Below are 19,853 nucleotides of genomic sequence, written 5' to 3'. Positions count from 1 at the left end.
TCTCTTGATAGCTTGGCTCTTATCTTTACTTCCCTCATATTGTCTCCCGTATCATTGAATTCTAAATGGTAATCACTATGGGGTAGGGATCTGTTTTGAGGGGTTTTTTTGGTTATGTTACTCAGTGAAGCTCCACTTGCATGCATAGATACATACATAGATACATGCATAATTTTTTTATTTAGAAAAGATCATCAGCTTATGCAGGAGAGCTGGTGAGAAGGACATCCTACTCACTATGACAGATGGAACTAATACTCTTCTGCCTTCCATTTGTGACTTCTGACAAAGAAGGACTTGGCTCCCTGTGCAAGTAATCATAGCAAATGTGTTGAGCAGTAGCTCTCCCTCTTCCACTCTATTTAGAATGATATGCAGTTGGTCTTGTCACCAGGACAGATAAAGGCAGTGTTTTGTTCCCCCCTCTACAGAACTTCCAAAAATAGGCATGAACTGCTAACTATTTGAGCTAATAAGACACTCTACTTTGAATTACGGTAGAAATCTGAGTTGCATGTGAGCTGTTGCAAACCATCTCACCCCTTTTCACTTATTATGAATGGAGAATCTTAGCATATTATAAGGAGTTTTCTTTTCCTACCTTCATTATCCAGTAGGAATATTCAAGAGTTTCCCATGCTCTATACAAAAGCTTCCTAATGAAGAAGCTGTGGGATGCTTCCTAATCATTTGATATCACGTGAGGGAGAATTGACTGGAGCTTTTAAAAATACTTTTCTTCCCTCCATAGAAATAGCCTCAGGTGCGACCATAAGTACAGCTACTGGGCCATCTCTGCTGGAGATCTGGTACAGTGTAGTGGTCAAGAGACTGAGCTATGATTCAGGAAGACCACACTTCATATCTCATCTCCCATAAACTTTGGCAAGCCACAGTGTCTCAGCCTCAAAACCTATCCACAATGTGGGTCGAATAATACTGAATACAATGCCTTATGACAAAACTTTCCAAACTCTGTGTCGTGGTACATTAGTGTGTCATGCGAACACTCCCTGTCCTCCTCCCAGGGTTGGAAATGGGGTAGTTTAACCTCCAGTTTGCTGGTAAAACTGAATTACTGTGTTGCGAAATGATGCATCTCTAAAAAGTGTGTCACCAACATGAAAAGTTTGGAAAGCTCTACCTTACGGAGTGGTTGGTAAGAAATACATAAATAATAGATGTATAGCATCTTTTAGTTACCTTGCTTGTTTCACTCCCCAGTGGGTGGGTCATTCCACTTTGTGAATGAGGATCAGAATGCTTTAAAAGGACAGGTAACATTCTCTGAATATTCTCAGTGGCACCGGAAAAGAGGTAATGTGAAACAGTCTTGCCCAGGAATAGGAAACCTGCAAATTCTCCGGACATTGCAGGACTCCTGCTTTAATCATTGCTAACCATTAGCTATGTTGGGTGTGGTTCATGGAAGTTGGAATTCAGTAACATCTGGAGGGCCACAGGTCCCCCTCCGTCCCCTGCTCACACCTACAAATTCTTCTTCTGGGACCTTGTGTATAGACTCCGTCTGCCTGCACAGTTCCCTTTTATTTTTTTCTTACTCATATGATTGTCTCATCCATCCTACAAGGAACTCAAGCCAATGGACATGGATATGGTTGTTAAGCAGAAAGCTTCCCTAGTTTTCTCTGCTTAACAACCACATCAAGTATGTTAGGCTGAGAGGGAGAGTGGCTGGACCAAGTTCATTCATACACTTCATAGATGAGCAGGAATTTTAACCTGGGTCTTCCTGGCTGTAGCCTGGCACCATGCATGCTATTTATATCAGTAGCCTCAAGTAGTAAGCCTCTCGGCAGTGTATAACATTAGTATTAATATTAATAATAGAGAGAGAGAGCGGGGGGCGGCAGCCTGCTGAATGTCACCACCCCCTCAGGGATGATACCTGGGGCAGTCCGCCCCCACAACACACCCCTTCCTCCGCCACTGCAGGGGTGGAAGCACCAGAGTGGTTTATTGGTTAGAGTACTGGACTTGAATCTGGGAGACCAGGGTTCAAATCTCCACTCAGCCATGAAGCCCACTGGGACCACTAATTATCTCTCAACCTAACCTGCCTCACAAGGTTATTGTGAGCATAAAATGGAGAGAAGTGTGTATAAGGTGATATATAAATGTAATTAATAATACAAATATAAAGCAAGAAACAAACAAATGCAAACGATTCGTAATGGTCAGCAAACCACACAGCTTCATGTGTTCCAAGGCTGAGTTCTAGCATTGAAAACTGATCTGGATCTGAGCCCAAACTCAAAATTAGATCTTGTGAGTGCCCTTAGGTGCCATTTTAAAGCCCTTCCTGTGTGCTGGTCCTAATATTAAACCATGGGTTGTATAAACAGACAGCGACAGTCCTCTGTGCATACTAAGGAGTATCTACATGGAGGAGCTCAGTTTCTCGGGCACTTTGTGTTAAGGAAAGGATTTGGCCCACTGGGAAGAAACAGGCTTTAAAGATAGCCTAGCTGCCAGCAATGAAAGCTTGAACTTTAACTTCTACTGGAGCAGAGTCACAAACTAGGGAAGCCAAAAATGTCCCTCTGGGTCATTTCAAGCTCTCAGGGAAACTTGAATATGCTAAGTAGAATTGTTTGTGAATGAGCCAATAGAGATGGTTAGGCAGGCAGGGTACAGGCAATGTCTTTTTCCCACAAGTGGGAGGAGGGGTGGGTGAGCCCAGAAGATATAAGCTCAAAACAAAGCCAGGCTGTGTCCCTGAATTGTTCACATCCACTGGATAAGTGAGGCTTGGTCCAGAGAAAGAGACGTTGGAGCCATGATTCTAACAATGGAACCTGGTAAGTGTTTTTTATTTCCTAGAGGGGAAAGAATAAAATATGAGGTGCCTGTTTTAAATTATTCTATTGTTTAAAGGAGTATAGTCCCTTCCTTGTTTTTGAGTTCTTATTTGATGTGTGCCTTGTGCCGTGTGAACTTTTCAATGGGCCCTAATTCCCTCTGGAGCAGAGAGCACACTATGGGCAAAATAAGTTATTTTATATGAGCTGCTTGAATGGGTTCAGGGACGCTTGCGATACATTTGTTATGATGGTGCCAGAAGCTGGAGGCGTGATAAACACCGGAGTTGTTAGGGAATGAGAAGGGGGCAGTCTTTCATTTAATGGCAAGCCATTACACGGAGAGCTGTGTGCCCTTAGTATTGAGAAGTATCAAGTATTAAGGGAGGAGCCCTGGGCCAGTGAGCAAAGCTTCAGTATGTGAAGTGCAGCCTTCTGGGCTTTTGTTCTGTTTTGTTTTACAGTGTCGTTTGCTGTCTACTTTTACCATAAGGGGAAAGAAACAAAATCTCTTTTGTGCTTTGTAAATTTCTCACTTTCAGGAGCAAGAGAAAAGGAGGCAATTTATACGCTGGAATTGGGTTGGCTGAAACATTGCAGATAGGTTGCAGAACGTTAGTAATACAATCTGTGCATAAGTCCATGTGCGGTGCTGGTACAGGCTGTTTCGTTAAAATGGATATGTTGCATTCATCTAACAAGTGACGCCGGCACTCTGCCTCTGGACAAATGGATTTTGTTGTGTGTGTGATTGTATCAGTAGTGACTATTTTTTTTAATGTGGTGCTTTCAGCCTAAGCACACTGCTCAGTTCTAATGCGCATGTTCATTATTCTTTTTAGTATCAATTTTTTATACCGCTCTTCATCTGAGCATTGCAGAGCAGTTAACAATATATTTTGTTTTCCATGCTTATTTCATACTTGTAGCACAAATCTATGCATTTCTACTCAGAAGTAATTTGCACTATGTTCAATGGATGTTGCTCCCAGGTAAATGGGCATGGAATTGCAACCTGAGCCTATAATCCTAAGTACGTTAACCAGGAAGTAAGACCCGTTCAGCTCCAAGAGACTTGGTTTTGAGTAGACATGCTTATTTTATTCCCTGCCCACAAGGATCCCTGGGAACTATAGCTTTTGTGGGGGAGGGGCAGTGTTCTTTGGCACAATTCTATGGCATAAAATGTTTATTTTGTATGTTTGTACCGTACCTTTCCTCCTAAGGAGCTCAAGGTGTGGTGTACATAGTTCTCCCCCTTCCCATTTTATCCTCACAGCAACCCTGTGGGGCAGGTATTTGCACTTAGTGGAGATATGTCTTACATCAGCAGTGGTGAACCTCTGGCCCAGGGGCTTAATTGGGCCTGCCCGTGCTCCCCATTTGACTCACAAGGCCAGTTAGACTAGAGGACATAGGTTGGCTGTCAGCTTTACGTTGTGTGATGTCAGGTGCAGGACATGGACTTGGTAAAACATCAAATTCCAAAGGAATGAACTGAACTGAGAGTGCTCTTAGAGTACACCTCTAGTTCTCTCTTTGTAGCCACAATTAGAACTGGACACTTTGGTGCCTTTTTCTATTGCCCACAAAGGGTTGGCCAGCCCACCCACCCCTTTCAATACTGGTCCTAACAACTGTGCTTTCGGAAACAATGCAATTATAAGGGCATCCCAGCATCCTAAGCATATGTACCAAATGCAAGAGGGCAGCTCTAGCATTTGTATAAACTCTTACTCGCCCCTACCATTTAGGCAGAATTTGAAGGTGCCCATTGGCTGTAAATAAGTCCCCTATACTGTGAAAACACAGGCTTAATTAAAGTGGAACCTCATTACCCGAAGCTCTTCTCTGCTTTTTCTAAGCAATATTTTAGAAACAAGATTTTCATCCATACCTATCATGTAGTATTCAATGTATACAGATAACAGATGATGGATGCCTTAGAAAAAACAACCACACACATGTGAATTGTAGCTACTGCTCTCCTGCCGTTCATTCATTGGTTTCAGTCCAAGAGAATGCTCGTTGCTGCTTAGTTTGTAGAGTTCATATGACCTCCTACCCAAAGGGATCATTGCATTTGGCCCATGTCATTAAAGCTGTTAAGTCAGATGGAGGAAGCACAAACCAGATGGTGGTGGGGGTGCTGTGTCAGAAAATGCATACTTAGATATTGCTCTCTGTGGCCTTCTGTTGTAGAAAGAGAACAGAGATGAAGCCTCTTGATAACATTGCCAGATGATGTATCTGGACCATACAAGAATTCACTCTATTGTCATTTGATGTCTGTGATGAAGACATTCACTGTAACTGTTTAATATCATAAGATTGGAAGGGGATACAATCTTGAAGCTTCGAAGAGCTCCAGGCTTCCCTGCCCCGTTATATTCCCCTTTGAAAGTAATACGGAACTTCACTCTTCTATGCCCTTAGCTAATTGCCAGCCCAAAAATCAGTGGGCAAATGCCCCCGTGCCTGTTGATCTTTCCAAAGACACATAGCATCCCTAGACTTGGCTGTTCCTAAGCTGCTTTAAAACAGGGATGGGCAACCTGTGGCTCTGCACATCTTGCTGGGACTTCAACTCCTGCCATCCGGATGCTGTTGGGATCCAACTTTCATCAGCTGTAGTCAACAGATCCAGTGGTGAGGATTCTGGGAATTGTAGTCCAACAACTTCTGAAAGGCCCTAAATTTCTCAACCTGGATTTAGAATTGTAATTGGCTTTATAGATATGTATTGGTAGGCTAAAAAATATTTTAAATAAATAAATTTGCTGTATAGTATACCACCTTATGACTCTGTGGTGTGAAAGGTGGTTTAGAAGTATCTAACCTTTGCTGACTGGCATCCACCAGCCCAGGATCTTTTATCTCAATAGACTCTTGCATGCAGGAACTGATCTTTATCTCTCTGGGAGTCCTAAACAAGGACTGTACAGTGAATCCCAGTTCCATACATAATGCACTTTTCCTTCCTGGGGTGACTAAAGATACCAGACCTTTATTTTTCCAAGGGTGTATGTGAAAGAACTTAGAAACTTGAAAAACATCCTGTGTGGTTCTAATACACTTATGAAGAGTTACCCAACACTGAAGGAAGTAAGAACTTCCTGCCCAGAGAGCTTTATGTGTGATAAAATCCCTTGGAGTTTTGGGTTCCGTGGAGCACATGAAAAGCTTTAATGCTAGTACCTTCCTTATTTTTGTATAGTTTGCTATATTCTTTGCAGCACGTGATCATGTTTAGACTGTTTCCCCCCATAAAAATCCAAGTTGTTGTTTATTGTTCTGTTTCTCACCTTCCAATAACACCCACTTAGTAATTAAGAAAGCCTAGTGACTTTTTTAAAATAAAAAAACCCTATCTGTACCTTTTAGAAGAGATCTCTTAATTTTTAAAGTGTGGCAAGTACAGCCTGTATTGTGACTCAGGCAATGGTACTGGACAATTTACTTGGTAAAACAATGCATACAGTACATCTTTTTTCTTTGCTTGGAAGTATCTTCTTTCCTTTCATCCCATCCTTCCCAGGCTTTTCTTTTCTGAATGACTTGATTTCTTCCTTTCTTTTCCCTTTTGCATATTTTTTTTGGAGGGGTTTTTTTTTGGGGGGGGGAGGTGCTGAAAACTGGAAATGAAAGCTAGGACTGAAACTTTCTGACAGTGGGGAAGGACTTAGAAGTAGCTGCAGGCCAGGCCTGTTGTAACAGCTGATATGAGCCTTCTGCATTTCAAGAGCTATTTATGGTCGATTAGCTGGTATCAAAGCTCCACTGTTCAGCCCATAAAAGGTTGGTCCTGTGTGAAGTTACCACACTGCATTTGGCTTAGTCCTCTTAAGTTTGAGAGCCTGTAGTTGTCTGTGTAAGAATCCCAATGATGGATGGAAATGCTGAACTGCGGGATTGCTCTGTTGAGGATTTCAGGTGTCTGAGGACATTTAAAGAGAGGTTTTTGCCAATAACATTTTCGTCCAGCCTTTCATTCCTTGGAATATAGCTTTTGCACATGTTCTCTGCTTGGTGCACATACGCCACTGGAAAGCCCTGTTCTAAATTCATCTGGGTCTGAATCATCTTGGCCACAGTTGCGCCTGTGAAGCCTGCATGCTACTGACTTGTGTGATGTGTCACTCTGTTTTCTTAGTACCTTGAATGTATGTTGTTTCGGAGAGAAATTGTAGCTCAGCCGAGGAGCCACTTCTGAAATGAAGCCTAGTTTTTACTGTTGGATAAAAAGACGTTTTACTAGGGCGCATATATATATTTTTCTTTTGTGAATTTTCTTTCTGCAAGGGTTTTTGTTTTGTTTTTTTAATACCCAGGCTAGGATTTAAAATATACAAACCCAAACGCACAGGATTTTGAAGTAAGTAACTTCTCTCTTCCTTCAATGCTTGACGCCAGAAGTTTTCGAAGCCAGTTGCTTGCAAATGTTTGACTGCTTTGTCAGGTTGAATTGTGACTGAGGATTTCTTTCCCCCAGAGCCTGTGCATGTCAGTCATTCGAGGCATTTTGCATCTCTCTTCTTTTGCCTATGGGGTGATTTAATTCTCACAATGGATGGAAAGTTTGACACTTAATGCCTTCATTGCGTGAAGTGTGTGACAATTAAAAAGAATGTGTTGACCTTTAATATCTCTGTGTTACAGCAGATTGCAAAACACCCTAGATAACAGTCTGAACAATGGAAATGTTATATGCTCTTTATTGAAAAGTATGAAATACTTTGTTAAAACTGAAATATGTTCCTCGCTAACCCACTGCCAGCTAGTTTAATGCTAGGCCACGTCTCAGGCTCTGACTGTGCTGAACTCACTCTCTCTCTTTCTTTCTTTCTTTCTTTCTTTCTTTCTTTCTTTCTTTCTTTCTTTCTTTCTCTCTCTCTCTCTCTCTCTCTCTCTCTGTGTGTGTGTGTGTGTGTGTGTGTATGTGTGTGTGTTGTTCTTGAATTGACAACTGGGTTGCACTGGCTCTAGTTTTCACAAAACCAGTAATCATCTTTTGGGAAAGAGGAGGAGGTGGGGAAGATGAGTAATAACTTTGGACAGCAAGTCCTATTAATTTTTCTATGGAATAATATCCCAAATATAATGTAGCTTGCTAGCCAAATACAAATATTTTGAGAGGGTTGGGCTAGATGATTTTATGGTTTCCTAACCATTAATCTAAAAAGCTAGCATAAGTGCCCCCTTTTGGCTGGTGTGTGTGTGTGTGTGTGTGTGTGTGTGTGTGTGTGTGTGTATTCACTTCTCAGGAGTGGACAGCCTTTGGCCCTCCAAATGTTGCTAGAGCTGATAAGAGTTGAGAGTCCTGGCCATTGACCAGTCTTGCTGGGCCTGATGGGAGCTGCAGTCCCAACAACCTCTGGAGGGCCATATCTCACCCATCCTTGACTTAAATGCTGTATTTCTTGGAATATGCTAAGAACAAACTGTGACCCAGGAAGTCCTCAGTTCAAATGTTACTTCAGCCGCAAGGTCACCAGATTGCCTTAGGCAACCATCTCCTCTTCAGTGGGGCTCTTGGCACTTTGCCCACCTTTTGTTGTATCCGAAAACACTTTAAACTGTGCTATACTAATGCTAAGTATTATTCAATGTATGCAATTTGCCCTTCTTCAACAAATTGAGGTCAGCCTTTAAAATTACCTATGTGGGAAATGAAAGCAGTCACCCATACAGCTTCTTCTCCTTTTTTAATTGAAAAGCCTGTCTATATCCTTGTAAGTTAGAAAAGAGCATTCTTGAACAGAAACAATATTGAAAAGGTGGGAAAACTGAGGAAGAGATGACAAAGGATCTTGGTTGGTTTATTGTAGAGATCCTGTGTTCCAGTCCCATACTTAATTTGCAAGAGGAGAAACTTCACAAAAATCCAGACACCTTTGAGAACACCTGTGCCCTCTTCTTTAGCCCCATGGTTCTCAAGTTGACCAGTGCCAGGCAAGCGTAGCCAACTGAGTGTCCTTCCAGGTGTTGTTGGACTTCACCTCCTATCAACCCCAGCCAGCATGGCCAGTGATCAGGGATGATGGGAGATGCAGCGTAATTGCACTTGGAAGTTACCTACTCCTGATTTAATCTCCTATTGTTTAAACATGTGCCCTCATTTTCTCTTGGTCTTAAAGCTAAAGTGCTGCTGCTTAGCTGATTTATTTTTTACTTAACTGAAACATTTATATCCTTGCTCCACCACCCACCCCCAACAAAGGCTCGGTAAAATGGCTAAAAGTCAAAACGCAAATGCACATGCAATCACTATAAAAGAAATAACACAACCTGTAAACTAACCACTTATAAAAAAACCAACAGTGAGCAAAATGCTGGCAGAGAAGGGACAGCACAAACATTTCTCTGAGAGTGGAGTTCAGCGTCTTGGTTCCATTGTTGAAAGGACCCCTGTCCTGGGTAACTTCGCCATTAGATTTCAACTGGTGAAAGGTCCCAGATAAGAGCCCAAAGACCCTTAATGCAGCAATGGGGAGCCTGTGGCCTTCCAGATGATACTGGACTCTCTTTAGCCCCCACCAGCATGGCCTAAAGGTCAAGGGTGATGGGAATTGTAGGCCAACAACAGAGCTGGGAGGCACCATTTGGCTGCACGTGATTTAAACCCCTTTATCTGTGCATCACTGCCTTCCTGGGTCTCCCAAAACACAACCCAGCACTCTTATTCAAGATATAGGTGCCGATAGGCCAAATGCTTTAAGTTAGTGTTGTGCTCCCAGGACTTAAAGGTGTGGATGGCCCATTTTAGGTAATGGAGAGCAGTTATGAAATCTTTCCTCCTGCGAAAGAGTTCTTCAAAGAGAAGTAGGAAATGGCAGTTATTTAATCTGCCTTCATAAAACATGGAAAAATAAAAGCAATTTGTCAAGCATGAGCCCCCCCCCCCAATAAACCACCCCAGCACTGCCTTGTGTTCATGTGCATCAGAGTAATACCAGAAAGGACTCTACTGTGAGGAATGACTACATAGAGAATAGGTGTTAGGGAATGTGTTCCGTAAATTGTATCCTAAACTGGGATGGGTGGGAGTGGGGGGCTACCCATGTAGAGCCTTCTCAATGTTACTGGAGTCCAACTCCCATCAGATCCGGCCAGCTTCCGGAGGGCATTTCATTGGCTCCCCCCGCCTTAAACAGGATGCATAGCCATTAAAGCACAACAAAATTCATTTTACTATTGAAACAGCTTGATTGTGAAGAACTTTGGACTGCAAACGCGGAAAACTCATGCGTGTAGCAGTTATTCCCATAGCCATAAGGAGGACCAAAGCTTTAAAAGAAGTCAACACATTTAAGACCCTGCATAGCGTGATCTTTCTAATCTACCGGTTTTACTATTTGCTATCCCGTTTTGCTGATTGAATTTGCCATCCAAGTAAATGGGAAGAATTAAGGAATGTGAGTGTTTCTTCCATTCGATTTCCATTGTTGTTTGCCTCATTTGCCAACTTTATATGTACAAACTGCTAATAGTTGATGTTAATTATAATTATTGATGAGATGCAGCTTTGGGAGTGTACCAGTGTAGTAGGATCTCTCTGACTGCTCATCTTCCAGAAGCATTGCTGGTGATGAAGAAACCTTTCTTTAAGCTTCTACATTTCCTTCCTGAGAAAGATTCCACCCTCTTGTCAGACCGAAAGGCATAATTTCTTCCTCTAACAGAAGTAGTAGGTAAGCGCTTTCTTAAAAACACTGTTTCAAGAAATAAAACAATTGCATGGCTGTGCTTGAAAGCTGTTAGATGGAGAGATTTTGCTTTCATTCATAACTTCAGTGAGGAGAATGTATTCCAGCTGAAATTTGCTGTGAGCAAATAAGAATGCAACTCAGCTTTGTATTAGAAAAAATTAAAATAGAACATGGAGAATTATCAATCTTAAATCTTTACTGAAATAAAAGTTTGCAGGGCTCACTTTCCTACTTGAATGTTGTATTTACTCTGTTAAATAGTCATGCACCTTGAGACTAAAATGAAGAGGATAGAATCTTGGTGCAAATATTCTTTATTTACAAGATTTCTTACACATCCTTTACCATAAGGTCCCAGGGAGGATTAAAACAATATAAATGTGATGTGATATACAATGCAACACAGTATAAAATTATAAAAGCAATTAATTATCAAAACTGTGAAATAAAGCCATTCCAAATAGAACAGTATGCATTCAACAAAAGATAAGGGCCCCACAAAATGAAAAACCTTTACCTGTTCATGGCCAGGATGCAAAGATGTTGATACAAACCTTGGCTATGAATCAGCTGCTCTGGGTGCCACTAATCACAATTCCTACCAGAGATTTGGAGACTGTTCATTCGAAGCTGTGCCATAACCAAGAGTGATTCAGGCAGCAAGCCTGCCTGAAGATTTTTTATTTTATTTTGCTGTAAACATTTTGTGTCCCGCCAGCTACAAATGAGAGCTGGTGGTTTCACAACCTGTAAGGCCAAGGGGTGTGGAACCTGTGACCCTCCAGCTGTTGTTGCATTTCTACTCTGGCCTTAACCCGCATGGCTGATGGCCAGGGATGATGAGGGTTGGAGTACATCAACATTTGGGACTCAGCTAGGTGGGTAAAGAAAAAGCATTTTATATGTGTTGTATATTCATTATAGAGAAGTTTGGTGGAAGATACAGCAAATGCTAGGCTGCATTTGTGGATCATACTATAGCTTCAAACAGTCTGCTTTCTTAAAAGTGTGGGTCTTAAGTGTTTCCAGGTCTGTACAATAATGTTTGCTATGTTGGGGAGATCTCCTATGATGTCCTCCACGATGGAGCATAAAATAGCACAATGCAGATTATGCCATACTGTTTGCTGTTTGAGAAAGTAGAGCAGTCAGTGGATTAATGCTGTTTTCTGGAAATATAAATGATTTCGCTGCCGCATGAATTATTCAGTTTGTATCTTTTGATTCCAGATGGAAACGTAAAACTTATTCACGGTGTTACTAAAATGGCTTGTGATATTGAACTTCACAGAATAACGTGTCACAGACTTTATATAGACACTGCAGTTGTGCTGGCTTCTGTCTTTTGAATATGTGGAGCAGCAGCCTGGATATGTCAAAACAATTGATAGAGAGAAGCTTAAGACTGCAAAGTATTGACAAAAAGGCCAAGGCTTCCAAGGACTAGTCTTGAGAATGCTGCTGTTGATTTAACCCGGAAAACGTGGAAGAGGGTGAAACAGGAGTAGATAAGCAAAGTGCTTGGAGGAGGGGGTTACACTAGTCCTATTAGCATGCTAAGTATCCTGACTTCCAGCAGGGGGATTAAGAGGCACATTATATAGAGCTCTTATTTCAGCTGCTGATGTTAAATTTGTGCAAGTGACCCAGATGGAAAGATCAGGTGCAGAGTAGTGAAAGATTGATAATGTTAGATTAAATCTGCATTGTACATCTATCGGAGGATCTGCCCATATCAATGAGAAGGGAAAAATGTGTTTGCCATTTAACAGGTTCTGGAATTGTTATAGTACCAGCAGACTGTTACCAGATACTTATAGAACATTTTAAATGCTGAGGGACTAGAGAAGTAATGAGAAGTTGTGAACAAGAAAAAGCATTACACAGTCAAACATGATTATTGTTGTATCTTAATGTTGCTGGGAAGCTCAAGGTTGGGTTAGATGTCTGTCCACAGAGTGACAGCCTACATGGAGCGCAACAACCAATCTCAGGAACGAATGTGCCTGATAACTGCACAAAGAAAAATGGGCACTAGACTTTTACATGTATAAATATGCATGTGACCACTGTGTTTCTCATTTTTCTTGATTCCTTTTGGAAGTGGGGAGATAGAAATTGGGTGACAAGTACAAATGGCTAAGATCAAACATCTGGGTCTCACATAACTTGTGTACAGTGGTAGTAAGTGCATGAAATCCAATGATCCATCTCTACCCATCTAGGCTGTCAGTGCTTCAAATAATAAGGCATTTAACTGACTATCCTTCCAGTTCACTCATGAAGTCAATTAAGAGTGTATTTGGGTCCAGTGGCAGCTAGTTGCAGTAGCTGGCATGTTGTGGGCTGGTTTGTAGCATCTGCAGCATCTGTTTCATGAGAATTTGCACAGTTGAGCATTACAGCAGAAGTGGGCAGGAAGCAACGCAATTTGCCCTGTTTGCATCATTATGTAATTAATGAACCATCTTGCAGTGTAGGAGGATGTAGTGCTGTATTGTCAGGCAGACAAACAAAATAGTATAATGGTGTTATCAACAGGGAAAGAAAACTTCCTGTATTTCGATCTTCAACCCAACCAAGATGGGAAGATCACCAGTTTATAAATCTTGAGAATTTTGCAGTGTTTTATTACCTTTAGCAAAAGTGTATCTGATTTATCTCCCTGCTAGCTCAGCTTGCGTGCAGCCTTTTTGGGGGGCAGGATTTATACAGGGAGTAAAAAGCTGATCTGTTAAGGAACATTTCATTTTCTTCATATAATATTGATAGGAGTGTTCATGATGAGCTTTCCTTTTATAAATGCTGGAGAAGGGCTGCTCTGCTTGTCACCAGCCCAGTTGATCTCTGTCCTCCAGCCATGTAAAGCAGACTATTGTACTAGGGTCTCAGTAAACATCCTGGGTTTTGCCACCTGCCTGGAATGTTAAAAAAGAGAGAATTGCCACACACATCTCATGGCTGGTGGATCTGTGTCTGGCAAGTCACATTTTGCACTGTGATTGATCATTTGCACTACCAACTCTTGGCAGTATGAAATGTTGTTGTGATTGTCTCTCATTTGAGAAGAAACTCAAGCTTGAATTTAACAACAACAACAACAACAACAACAACAACAACAACAACAATTTATTTATACCCCGCCCATCTGGCTGGGTTTCCCCAGCCACTCTGGGCAGCTTCCAACAGAATATTAAAATGCAATAGTCTATTAAACATTAAAAACTTCCCTAAACAGGGCTGCCTTCAGATGTCTTCTAAAAGTCTGGTCGTTGTTTTTCTCTTTGAAAAACAAAGTTTGATAGAAGTTTGTTGCATCTCCCGGTTTAAGCAGTGAATTAAAACAGTTAGTGGGAAAGGAAAGGTTGGCTTCTGTTCGAGATTCAAAAGTGAACAAAACTGAATGCTGCCTGATACTCAGAAAGCTTATTTTACATGTGGCGTAAATTACCTTTTGAAGCAAACTGAAGCAGTCATTGGCTCTGAGATTGGAAGGAATCTGAGCAACTGACTGTCCCATTTTCTTCTTCAGAGTGAGTAATTTAAGACACATTATAAACACAGATTAAGTTGCTTCAGTAGTCTCTGCAGTTAAACGAGAGAGTAGGGAAAAAGTGACATTGTGGTTTGGAGAGGTAAGCCCTACAAATTTTTAAAGCAATCCAAAATGTTTCTTTAGACTTGAAATCCAAAGGTTGTGTTTAGATTTAACATTCCAAGTAGTTAAAGTTTTAGCTGCTGTGTGTAGAGGGCACTGAGACATGGACACAAAAATTCAAATTTCCCTCTGATTAATTAAGCAAATACAGCATTTGTCACGCTTACAAAATAATGGTTTCTGCTATTGTTATCCATTTAAAATCTAGCTGGGAGCAGCTGATCAGTGTCTCTGCATGACTAGGACACATAGCAGATGTTAGATCGTCTGTCAGAGAAGAGGCAAGGCCTGATTCCCAAGCCAGACATGATTTACTGCTTATTTTACACTCTCTTGCCCTCCAACATGTTGAGTCCCAAAACTAGGTTCTGTGTCTTCCCAGCTGTGCTTCCACGGAAGTCGTGTGACTCGTGCAAAATCACGGAGCCCCAAAGATGTGCTTTCTCCAGAGTGAGGTCTTGGCGCAAAATTATGCAAGATCACAGTGCCCAAAATGACCACCTTGCTCTGGTGGGGGAAAAAAGGGATGTCCTGTCTTTTTTCTGGGGCACTTGTGGGGTATGTACTGTACTCTAACTTGCCCAGAGAACCTCTCACAAAGAAAACCATCCCAGAAGTAAAGTTGGCCACAATGGCATTTGGTTGAACAAAACATCTGTGCAGACATCTGCATTTGCTGTTATAAAGAACAGTCTTGAAACATCCATTGTTGAGACAAATTTTGTTTTGATTGGCCTTCGTCAAATGTTAGCTTGTAAGAGGACCACCAAGGCATAAAGCATGAAATGCCATTTAAAAATTGGTGCTTTTAATAGTGCATTTGTTTTTTTTTGTACACAGGATTCAAGAGTCTAAAAGCATGCTAGTCAGTATCCACATTAAGTCTGCAATAAGTTTGCCTTCTTTGCTTTGTTTGTTTGTAAAATGGTGCAGATCAGTGGGGAGATGGAAGAGACACCATCATGAAAGTGCTTGCTGGGGGGCAAATTGCAACCCACTGCTAAAGACCTTCCTTCTTGCCCCCAAGGTTTTCAGTGGTGAGTTGCTTTGTGTTCCTGGCTAAACCTCTTTGGACTATAGCCTTTTTTCTAACTTCCTCTTCACATCAAGGGAGACATCAAAATTGTGTGTGGGGATCACAAATTTTTATGTTTTTTAAGGAAATTGTTTATGCGCAGAACCCGATCACCTAAATTCTACGATTTAGATTTCCATCTGGAATTTAAAAAGGCAGGGGTCAGATTTGCAAAACAATTGCAGAAAGGAACTGTTTTATTCCTTGCCTCCCTTCTCTTGAGTTCCATTCCTTGCTTTGCTGCCTCTGCCTATTCCCATTTTCTTTCTTATCTCTGCAAGCCTTTTCTGATTTGCCCACCGCACCAATCTTACTACCTGTTCCCTTTCCTGGACTGCATCTCTGACAAATTGTTCCACATTGTCTTTCATTTGGGTAGCTTAGCCTGACTTTGCAAAGAGATTGTAGAAATATCCCCAGCGTCAGGCATAGACATGTAGAGGAAGTACCGTAGCTCAGTGATGGAGCTGCTGCTTTGCGTGCTGAAGGTTCAATCCCTGGGATCTCCAGGAAGGGCTAGGAGAGGCCTGGGAGAGCTGCAGCCAGTCAGTGTTGAGAGTAAGCCAGCTTCCTATTTTCCAAAGAATAAAAAGTATCTATGAAGAAATGAGTTCCCTAAGGCTTAAGGCTGATTTTCTGTTGCTTTCACATTGTTTTAAAACATATTGTATTTCTGTTATTTTTGTCTTTAAATCTATCTGAATTGTGCAAAGCACTTTGGTCCCATGCTAGCATGAGGAGGCGAAACATGAGCACCCCACACAACAACAAAGTAACTGCCACATGAATGGGGGTAGGGGTGGTCTGGAAAGGTCCCTAGGGGTGCTCCCCAAAAGCCTTGGTGGAAAAAAAGAATTCCTTGATTGAGAGGGATTTCAGAGGGTAAGCAAGGGCAGCCAGCTGAATAACCGTATCTTAATTAAACTCTTAATTCAGCCTGACCACTGGATGATTATTTTTCTTCTTCTTGGCTGCTTGGAACATTGCAATGGGCAAGCCGCCATATTTCCCAGATCAAGCCGTTTTTATGATAAGTGCAGAGACTTGTTTTTCTCTGCTCTCTTTTCTACAACCTTGGAGGATAATGAGCTTATATTTAAAGCAAAACATGTCCGTTTTGTGTATTATGGGAAGCAGAAGCACATGGCTGTGCTCTTGGCGCCAACTGAAGATTTCATTCATTTTGCCAAGCCATTGCCCGCTTGCATGTGGCCAGTACTCATTTGTGAAAACAGCTAGGCGCACAGATGGCTCTTACTTGTTTCCAAATAAAGGCACAGCTAAAAAGAGTTCCGTTAACCGTCTGGAATGTAAGGAGTTGCGCAGGGAAAGGACCTCAATTTGTGGGATGAATGGAGATGATTTTCCGGTTGCAATCTCGGTGGTGGTTGTTATGTAAATTACAAAACCAAGAAATTTTGAAGGTTTCAAAAGGTAGTCTTCTATATATAGTTGCAGAGCTCATTTTTGTAGTCCTTGAGGTGGCCTTGCTGCAACACTGAAATTGCTTTCTTTGAAATGGCATTTTAAGTGCTGAATGTTGAAGAGAACGTTCACATTCTAGAGCTTCTCTAGTGATAAGAAAGGCTTGGCTCCTAAGCAAGAAAGCTGACATGCATTGTGCCTTTTGTATCTTTGACTGAAATTAGCAGAGTGCATTCGTTTTTAAGAAATGAATGAAAAAGCTATGTGTAGGCCCATTTTCATTTTTCATCTTGGATTTGTCCAAGCTGCCTAAATTTGGTACAGATTATACTGAGGACTGAGCAATGTGCTAGATTTGCATGTGCAGGAAAATTTTAATGTTGGGGTTTATTCAAATACATGATACCCCATGAGCATGGTATATTGCTACTTTTCACAAACTTTTCCTTGACGGGCTAGTTTTCTAAGTGCCTCTTTCCCATGTTAGCTTTCTATGTGCAGGGTGTGTGTGTGTGTGTGTGTGTGTGTGTGTGTGTGTGTAGCCAGGCTAGCGTTATGTAATGGAGATATCTCTCATGAAGCTCCTAAATGCAAAGATAAAACAGCCTGTTGCTGTTGTTTAGTCGTTTAGCCTGAGAAACCTCAAAAGACTGAAACAGACAGACAAAACAACTTTGCTGCTGAAACCACAAAGAACTATAGCTTCGTTCTCACACATTCAAGAGATAATGACGTAAATCTAAGTTGAACCTCTTTGGGTTGCAGATGCAAGCTCATATGACACTGTGTTTTGTGGTGTGTGTGTACGTGCAGTGTGTACACACACAGTGTGTTATATGAGTTTACATCTGCAGCCTAAAGTGGTACAAGTGAGATTTACATCATCTGTTGCATGTGTGAGAGAGAAGCCATAGTTCCTCATGATTCGTTTGTTTCAGTCTTTTCAGTTTTTTTCAGGCTGTTTTGTTTTTTGCACTTAGAAGCTTCCTGGGCATAGCTGTCAACTTACATATTTGAAAATAAGGGACCAGCAGCCAAAATAAGGGACCTGCAGCCTCACCTGTTCCAGGCACTCCAGTCTTCCTGTCCTCCTGCAGTCTGGTCAAACTCATGCTGCTAGCTTCGAGAACACTATCCAATCAACTTTGTAACCAGAGGTTCAACTGAATAGAATCTGAATCACATGCACCACAAGGCCTATGCAGCCTCAACTTAAGATGGCTCCCCGGCCTGGCTTTGCACTGCAAAGCTTGCAGCAGCACGTGCAACAAAATGGCGTCCAGCATTCAAAAAACCCCTCAGCTTGCATTAACTAGCCACACACAAGGCATGCAAGCTCCACCCCCCCCAGTCGTTCTTAGACTTCTTATTGGGTGAGCAACACAGCCAAGCAACACAGTTGGAGCCTCCCTCCTCCCTGGCCGGCAGGGAGGGAGGGAGAGGAGCTGCTTCCTTTGAAATTTAAGGGACACCATTTAAAGGACATTTAAGGGACATCCATCAATAAGGGACAGCAGCGGGACATGGCGCTGGAATAAGGGACTGTCCCTTCAAATAAGGGACACTTGACAGCTATGTTCCTGGGAGAGATTCAACCTCCTTTATATTAAGCTACCTGTCTGCCCACTGCCTGCATGCCTAGTCCCACAAGGGTATCTGCCAGGATAAACCATGCTTCCTGAAAATATTTTTAACCCCCCACCCTCAACCCCAGGGCTGCCTCCAAGATTTTTTTTGGGGGGGTGGGGAGTGTGTCCTCTGATAGATCACTTCAGCTGCTAATGGGCTCTGGAGAAGTGACCTGGTAGCTGAATGTAGCCACCTTTTCTGTTTCCCAGAATGTGACAGTGATTCCACTTCAGAGACCTAGAATTGTGAGAAATTAAAAAGTGTGGCTAGTTCCAGCTGCCTGGTGCTGGCCAGAGTACTGGGGCAGAACATTTATTTGAAGGGGACCCAGTGCAGCCATCAGCAGGCAGGCCCTGCTGGAATATCTGCGCTCTAGAGCTGATACCAGCCTTGTTTGTTTTTTGGACAAACCTGGACTTGTGTGAAAACAACTGTGAAGGCCACAGTGTCAGCTACACTAGTACAGATGGCTATAATAAGGTATCTTAAGACATTTCTGCACCTACTCTTCAAAAATTGTGTAGCAATTAGCCTGAGACTTTGGAGAACTTCTGCTGGTTGGTGTTGTAGACCGTAGCTGGCTAGGTAGATCAAGGAGATGACTTAGCATAATTCAGATTCATGTATTCAACTGTGGTGGGGGGTTTAAATGACTGTGATGCAACACCGTCACTCATTTCTTTAATGGGTTTTGAAGTGGGTAAAATGCTGCCTCCTGTTTATAACAGAAGTTGTGCAAAAGCACGCTTTGCTGTTGACATTTTCTGATATGTAAACAAGTACAGCCTATCGCTCTCTCTCTCAAAGGTTTACAAGCATAACTAATTGTATTGAACATTAAGAGAGCTCAGAAAGCAAGGGATTTAAAACTATAAACTTCTGACTAACATTCAGATGAGTAAATATACACTTTCTAGAGTTTAAAAAGCGGCATAGGGATTTTGGCAAAGGTTTTGGTGAAAATAGCTCTGTTTCCCCACCCTCAATTACCCTATTTAAAAAGACTTGTGTCAGATCTCCAAACTGCTATTTGAACACAGGGGAGTTTGGGGTCGGGGGAATTTGGAGGCCTTCCAAGAAGGAAAGTTTGAGAGGGAAGAAGCAAGATGCTGGTGTGCAGGAGCACCTGCCCCCTTGAATTTTGGCTTACAAATCAGGTCATACTACACTTTAAGTACCATGGGGTAATTTGGTAAATATCTTGCTTAAATGAGCAACTTGCTGAATAAGAAGCTTCTGCAATATTGGAGCTTTGGCAGCAAAAATATTTGAGACCCTTAAATTTGACTGCTGTGTTTCTTTTTGAATAATTGTCTGGAGCAAAAGAAATACATAAATGGGCTGTGAATACGTTTACTGCCCCCTCTCCTGTTGTGCAGTGAAGTTAGAGCATGTGAACTTCGGGATCTTAGGGACTCAGTCAGTGCTCCATTTCTGACCCTGGAAGGATGAGGATTTTAGGCTGTTGGGGCAGCCATATGCTACATGAAAGTCTTGGCATGTCACCTACTCAGAGAGTCCCATGGAGTTTATTA

The 19,853-nt window shown here is 41.9% G+C and overlaps 1 protein-coding gene across 12 annotated transcripts in view; it reads left to right on the top strand.

Annotated features, from left to right (window-relative positions):
• Positions 1–19,853, top strand: part of SVIL (supervillin) — a 143,931-nt gene that overhangs the window by 37,922 nt on the left and 86,156 nt on the right. For 7 of the 12 annotated variants that reach the window (XM_077936790.1, XM_077936788.1, XM_077936793.1 and 4 more), the window contains exon 1: positions 2,688–2,822. The exons of 1 other annotated variant lie outside the window; for it this stretch is intronic. In XM_077936790.1, the coding sequence (XP_077792916.1) occupies positions 2,801–2,822 (22 nt within the window). In that variant the 5' untranslated portion in view covers positions 2,688–2,800. Of the gene's footprint in view, positions 1–2,687; positions 2,823–6,676; positions 7,198–10,396; positions 10,514–19,853 lie in introns of those variants that run through there. 4 more of the 12 variants (XM_077936798.1, XM_077936797.1, XM_077936796.1 and 1 more) reach the window with 3 other exon arrangements.

Source organism: Podarcis muralis, chromosome 12 (genome assembly GCF_964188315.1).
Source record: "Podarcis muralis chromosome 12, rPodMur119.hap1.1, whole genome shotgun sequence".
Classification (NCBI taxonomy): domain Eukaryota; kingdom Metazoa; phylum Chordata; class Lepidosauria; order Squamata; family Lacertidae; genus Podarcis; species Podarcis muralis.
This window is presented reverse-complemented; position numbering and strand designations above follow the sequence as displayed.